At 38.5% G+C, this 7435-nt stretch overlaps 1 protein-coding gene across 3 annotated transcripts in view; it reads left to right on the top strand.

Annotated features, from left to right (window-relative positions):
* Positions 1 to 132: 132 nt before the first annotated feature.
* Positions 133 to 7435, top strand: part of rnls (renalase, FAD-dependent amine oxidase) — a 45318-nt gene continuing 38015 nt past the window's right edge. For 2 of the 3 annotated variants that reach the window (XR_006760729.1, XM_014158281.2), the window contains exons 1-4: positions 133 to 566; positions 3147 to 3252; positions 3527 to 3672; positions 5022 to 5183. Coding sequence is in view for 2 of the 3 variants with exons in the window: in XM_014158281.2 (XP_014013756.1) it covers positions 452 to 566; positions 3147 to 3252; positions 3527 to 3672; positions 5022 to 5183 (529 nt within the window). In the remaining variant the exon portion in view is untranslated. The remainder of the gene's footprint in view (positions 567 to 3146; positions 3253 to 3526; positions 3673 to 5021; positions 5184 to 7435) is intronic. The other variant, XM_045702417.1, reaches the window with a different exon arrangement.

Here is a 7435-nt window from a genome sequence, read left to right as displayed (position 1 = left end):
TCTGTTTCGCAACGACAACCAGCGTTTCTATTGGACAGATTCGGTTAGGTCCCGCCCTATTTCCTGAACCTGTCCAATATAAACGCTCGTTTCCGTTGAGTTTTGCATGTGTCTAGAGTAATGATTACACATCCTGCTGGTTTTATTGCCGATTGGTTGAAAGGCTTGTATCAACCAAAATGGGTGATTAGTAGCCTGATTAGTCAGTCATATAGATGTTACAATAACGTTGTCAGTGCGATTTTGTAACGGGAACTAAGTGGTTTGTTTATTTTGCTTCAATAAACTGTTCCTCTATGCATACAACCAAGGGAACATTTTGGTCGGCCAACAGCCATTCATGTTTACAATTATAGGATAGAGGTGAAATCTGCAGCGTTACCAAACACGCCTAAAGAAGCTTGGTGCGGTCAAATATTGTCAAATAAAATAGTTTATAATTCAGGTGATAATGTCTCGAGTTCTTATAGTTGGTGCAGGTTTGACAGGCAGTTTATGCGCTTGTCTTCTACGAAGAGAAATGCCAAACAAAGTTATTGTTGTCTGGGATAAATCGCGAGGAGCAGGTAAGGTTGTGTCAGTTGCCGACAAAGTTCTTACATTTTGACTTATTTAGATACAATGTATACGAAGCAGAAGCGTAGCATACTGATACACGAGGCAATAATGACTTTCACATAATGTTACAATGCACAGAATGTACAGTGCGTTGGCCAGATGCAAGTTTCCATACAAAATTATATAATTACAATGTCGGCTGCGTGCTTATTCTATAGAGAACAGTAACAATGAGAGGGTCAAATTCAGTGGTTTAGCGCAAAAAGTACATTATTTTATTTAGGAATGTAGTGAAGTAAAAGTGCAAAATAAAAATAGTAATGTACAGATACAAAAAAAACTACCTTAAGTAGCACTTGAAAGTATTTTTACTTATGTACTTTACACCACAGATTTTTTTTCCCTTACATCCAACAGTACTCATTACATTACATTGTAAATGCTTAGCAGAACAGGAAAATGGTCCAATTCACGCACTTATCATGAGAATATCCCTGGTCATCCCTACTGTCTCTGATCTGGCAGACTCAGTAAACACAAATGCTTCGTTTGTGTTTACTCTGCCCCTGGCTATCCGTAAATGAACAAAAACAAGAGAATTGTGCCTTCTGGTTTGTTTTAATATATGCAATTTAATATTCTTTACACTTTTTGATACTTAAGTATATTTTAGCAATTACATTTACTTCTGAAACTTAAGTATATTTAAAACCAAAGACTTGTAGAATTTTACTCAAGTAATATTTTACTGGGTGACTTTTACTTGAATCACTTTCTATTAACGTATTTTTACTTTTACTCAAGTATGACAATTGGGTACTTTTTCCACCACAGATCTCTTGCAGAACAGTGATAAAAATATTTCTTCGGCATATTGACAAAAAAACGATCTTAAGGGTTAGCCATCAGTGATGGAGTTGACAAGCCACTGATGGAGTTTAAAACATATTTTTGTCTCTAAAATTAAAATGTCAATACTTACAATGTGCAGAGGTACGAGGTATTTAACGTAGGTACATGAGCGCAGGGTAAAGTGACAAGGCATCAGGATAGATAAGAGTAAAATAAAGAACAGAGTAGCAGCAGCAAACTATGTGTGTGTGGATGTTTGTGTTGGTGTGTGTGTGTGTGAATGTGTGTGCGATTGTCAAAGTAGTGTTTTGCGTGAGTGTGTGTGTATATGGTTTGTATATATAGTCTAGTGAGTGTGTGTATATGGTTTGTATATTCAGTCTAGTGAGTGTGTGTATATGGTTTGTATATATAGTCTAGTGAGTGTGTGTATATGGTTTGTATATACAGTTTAGTGAGTGTGTGTATATGGTTTGTATATACAGTTTAGTGAGTGTGTGTATATGGTTTGTATATACAGTCTAGTGAGTGTTTGTATATACAGTCTAGTGAGTGTGTGTATATGGTTTGTATATACAGTCTAGTGAGTGTGTGTATATGGTTTGTATATACAGTCTAGTGAGTGTGTGTATATGGTTTGTATATACAGTCTAGTGAGTGTTTGTATATACAGTCTAGTGAGTGTGTGTATATGGTTTGTATATACAGTCTAGTGAGTGTGTGTATATGGTTTGTATATACAGTCTAGTGAGTGTGTGTATATGGTTTGTATATACAGTCTAGTGAGTGTGTGTATATGGTTTGTATATACAGTCTAGTGAGTGTGTGTATATGGTTTGTATATACAGTCTAGTGAGTGTGTATATATGGTTTGTATATACAGTCTAGTGAGTGTGTGTATATGGTTTGTATATACAGTCTAGTGAGTGTGTGTATATGGTTTGTATATACAGTCTAGTGAGTGTGTGTATATGGTTTGTATATACAGTCTAGTGAGTGTGTGTGTAAATGGTTTGTATATACAGTCTAGTGAGTGTGTATATGGTTTGTATATACAGTTTAGTGAGTGTGCTTAGGGTCAGTGCAAATAGTTTGGGTACCATTGTAGGCTGTCATTGTAAATAAGAATTTGTTCTTAACTGACATGTGCTAGTTAAATAAAATACAAATAAAACCATTAATTCACTATTTAGCAATCTGATGGCTTGGGGCTTGAAGCTGTGTCACAAAATATCACAAAATAATATTTGACCCTAATGTATAGGTTATATAACCCTAAACGGCAGGTAGCGTAGTGATTAGAGAGGCTAGCCAGCAACCGGGGGGTTGCCATTGCCTGCCGTTGTATCCCTTGAGCAAGGCACTTAACCCCCCACAACAACAGCTCCCTGGGCATTTAGTGTGGCAGCCCCCCGCACCTCTCGCCTGTGTGTGTCTTTCGGAGGCTTTGCGTTAAACGCAGAAGTCCAATTTCAGTTGGACCTTGTGTACAACTGACCAATAAAATGATCTATGTATATTCTTGCTGCTGTTAACCTTAGGCCCACATGCAGATGTTTTGTTTGAGTTGATGTGAATGTTGTTAACAACACTCATGAAATCTCATCAGTAAACTATTATAATTTGTCAATTTTTCCAGTCAGTCTGTTATGTAATTTGAGTAAATATAATTTCAATATTTTTGTTTATACATAATGTTTGTTTTCTTCATGCCTTTTCTCATCTCTGTGTTGCAGGAGGAAGGATGTCCACCAGCAGAAGTCCGTCTGATCCCTCCTGTATAGTTGATCTTGGTGCACAGTACATTACTGCCACGTCATACTACGCCAAAATGCATCAAAAGTACAGTATTCCACAATCAATGCATATCATGTCCCAAACTTCTCAAATCTGTTGTTCTAGGGTCTACCTATTACCCACAGCACCATGGCAGTATGTTACTAGCATAATCATTTTTTTTCTTTTACATTTTTTTCATACAACATTTGACCAATTATACTCGTTAGGGGAAGCAACAAATGTGTCCATCCATTGGTGTCTGTTTGTTTTATTAACTTTGAGCAAGTTATTCTTTGTGTTCCAAGATGGTTCTCATCTTCATCCCATTGTGTTTCAGCTTCTATGAAGAGCTGCTGGCCCATGGTGTTCTGAAGCCCCTGGTTTCCTCTGTGGAAGGGGAGGTGATGAAGGACGGAGGCCATAAAAACTATGTCAGTCCAACAGGAGTGTCCGCCATCGTCAAACATTTCCTTAAGCAGTCAGGTAGCCTTGTCTTCTACCCTTTTACCTTGTATTTGATGTCAGTCTCAAATATCTTCGACAAGGACCTTGTTGGAGAAATGATTTACTTGCGCCGTTTTCTGTTGAGTATTTCACAGATGTTTTCCTTTTGTTCTTAATTAAACAAATATTTTGCAAGAAGCTCATGTCCTGAGGTTCATGTCCTCCCACTCATCCATCTTTCATTTATTTGTCCAAGTTCCTAGAGGGCGAGGGGGGAATAAGGCCAGATTTCATAGGGTGATTTATATTGTCTAAACCTTACTGAGTCCAGATAATGAAGGCCTAGCCCAACTAGATATCAAGCAGGGACATTGCAGGATGTTGCTTTGACTTCAAAACTAGGGCTGTAAAGATGAATCCATTAATCAAACTGATTGATCAACTAATGCTTTAGTTGACAACTAGTTCTGAAAAAAGATGAATCAGTTAATCCAAATATTGCCTTTAACTTGGTCAGTAATGATTAGGTCATTAACCCGGTTTCACCCTACTGAAGTGTCTATTTCAGTAAATCAAGGTGAATGTCATACAAGATCAAAAAAGTGATAACAAATAATGTAATTGAAATTCAAAGATAGCAGAGTGTCACTCTAGGTCAAAGCCATGGAATGTTATAAGAGGTCGTGGGTAGCAAGTTGTTAGCAGGCCAAACAAAGTAGGGCTATCTACAGTATTACCCACTCCAGGCCTTTTAGAATGAGTTATGAATGATGAATAGAGGCCTGATATACTACCTCCACATTTGATTACTCTACTGATTAATTAGCTAATAGGACAAAACCTAATGGTACACTATTAGCAGATCAGATAACACCCCTCAGGCAACAACTGTCATTTTATCTCCAGTCTCCACAAAGAAAAGGTTGAGGGTTCTATCTATATATTTTTTCTGGACCTCTATGACGCTCCTAACCTTGTTCTTGATCTTTAAAGAGACAAATTGTTTCTTTATACTGTAGTCTAATTCTGGAATGTACAACTCGGCATCCTCAGGGAGAGGAGTTGTGCATCTTTTCTCTAATTCACAATCTCTTCCTGCATTTTTCTCCTCATTATCTGTAATTTGGGAATGGAATGAAGTGAGGTAGCATGGCTTTCTAGAACTCTCTTGGCACCACCATGTGCGCCAGAGAGTGTATGTAACCATATCCAAGATGTATGTATTATTAACCACAAAGTTTTAATCATTTCCCCAGTGGTGCACAGTCTTCTCTATATTTTACATCCTCTCTGGATTTCTTCCTCACCGACTCTTTCTTTCCTTTTCTTCCTCCATCTGTCCCTGTCTTTCACTGCAACATTGCCAACTCTGTGTCTCCACACCCAAGCAGGGGCAGAGGTGTTCTTTGACCACCACGTTACCCACATCTACCAGAAGGGCGCCATCTGGGAGGTGTGTCGGAAGGGTGGGGCCCCGGAACAGTTTGACACCGTGGTCCTCACTATGCCAGTACCGCAGATCCTACAGCTGCAAGGAGACATGGGCTCCTGTGAGTACTGATCTACCTACCATCACCGAAACACACATACTGTATGCATGGTTTGTCATGATACTTCTACCAGAGCTACACAGCTTCAGATTTGAGGGCCAATGTATGCTGCTCCTACTTCATCCTATCTTTTTTATCAGTTAGGAGCCATGGGGGAAAAAAACATCTGAGGACTGGCCTATATACAGCCTATGTTTTAGTTTTTAATCAGTGAAATATTTGCACTGAACAGTATGTGAGATGCTCTTCTGGTATTGTCTAGTTCACCTCTGCCTCTACTTACATGTGCGTTTTGGCATAGCTGGAGTCAGCCAGGTCTTATAATATACTTGAGGAACGAGTTCTATTTTGGTGGCCTCTGGTACATTCTCATGTCTTGATTCCATTCAAAATGCACAGCTAAATTATTGAATACTTTAACGATTTAACCTCCCAGATTGGTAAAAATTAGGTGTTGTATTGAGTAGAAGACATGACTTTGCAAAAAAAATGACTGGAAATGTATGAATTCAGTGTATTGTCAGGATATTTGTGAGCCACAGAGCTGGTAGGGTTTCAGACCTGTCAATCAATCACTGTGGGTGGGACTTTGGGGGAAGGCGGAAGATTACTAATCTAGTCAGAAATACTCGTCTACATGGTCTACTCTTTCAATTTTGTTTATTGTGGCAAAAACCTAAGAAGAAAGTTGTGTTCTGTCAAGTAAACATGGATTACCTGTTGAGAAACAATATAGAAATATATTAAATATAAAAATTAAAAGGCAAAACTTCATGGGGAGGATCCCCAGATTCCCTGTCAGATTGTATAAAAGTTTGGGTGCACAAAGTCAGGTAACCACGAATAGACCTACAGGTATGATTGAAGAATGAAGCAGGTGTTAAACATGGGCTTTGCTACACAGAAAGCAGCAGTTGACTACTCTATTGTCGACACTTTAATCAACTCAGTAGGCCTATATAAATATCTGAAATACTATCATTAGCTTTTATAACCTTCAAAATGTTTTCTTTTATCATATTTTGGACCAGATTGAGGCTCTCTCCACTTCCTATTGTTCCTGCAATGAGGATTCAACATCTTTATCAAATGTTTTCATAATTTATCTGCAGATAACTGCCAAAAAGTAGTAGCCTACCAGTATGCAAATTAGGGAGCCGAATGAACCCATCTCTAGGCTGCACTAACAATTCACTTTAGCGGTCACTGGGAAAATACACACTTAACCCACCAGACATGCCACCAGGGGTCTTTTCATAGTCCCCAAATCCAGAACAAATTCAAAAAAGTGTACGATATTATATAGAGCCATTATTGCATGGAACTGCGTTCCATCTCATATTGCTCAGATGAACAGCAAACCTGGTTTAAAAAACCCGATAAAGCAACACCTCACGGCGCAACGCCTCTCCCCTATTTGACCTAAATAGTTTGTACACATGTATTGATATGTAGGCTACGTGTGCCTTTTTTAAATTGATGTAGTTCTGTCCTTCATATGTTCTTGTCTATTAATGTTCTGTATTATGTAATGTTTCATGTTTTACAACAGCTAATGGGGATTCTAATAAAATACCATTGTCCCGATGCGATATACAAAGCTTTAGGAACACTTGCTCTTTCCATGAAATAGACTATTCAGGTAAAGCTATTATCCCATTTTGATGTAACTTGTTAAATCCACTTCAATCAGTGTAAATTAAGGGGAGTAGACAAGTTAAAGAAAACATTTTAAGCCTTGAGACATGGATTGTGAATGTGTGCCCTTCAGATGGTGAATGGGCAAGACAAAACATTTAAGTGCCTTTGAACGGGGTTTGGTAGTAGGTACCAGGCGCACCGGTTTGTGTCAAGAACTGCAACGCTGCTGGGTTTTTAACGCTCAAAAGTTTCCCATGTGTATCAAGAATGATCCACCACCCAAAGGACATCCAGCCAACTTAACACAACTGTGGGAAGCATTGGAGTCAACATGGGCCAGGATCCCTGTGGAACGCTTTTGACACCTTATAGAGTCCATGCCCAATGAATTGAGGCTGTTCTGAGGGCAAAAGGGGTACAACTCAATATTATGAAGGTGTTCCTAATGTTTTGTACACTCAGTGTAACTACATTGTATGATTTATGAATAGCAAAGGGATATAGGAGATCTACTTTATTCAGTCAGTTCCAACACCTTTTATGAACTAGTCAACACTTGCTGTTCTGTCATCAATAAATAGCCTATGCGCCCGACTCCATGTCTGGCTAGA

Source organism: Salmo salar, chromosome ssa19 (assembly GCF_905237065.1).
Source record: "Salmo salar chromosome ssa19, Ssal_v3.1, whole genome shotgun sequence".
Taxonomy (NCBI): Eukaryota; Metazoa; Chordata; class Actinopteri; order Salmoniformes; family Salmonidae; genus Salmo; species Salmo salar.
The sequence above is the reverse complement of the archived record's forward strand: the minus strand, read 5'-3'. Positions and strand labels throughout refer to the sequence as shown.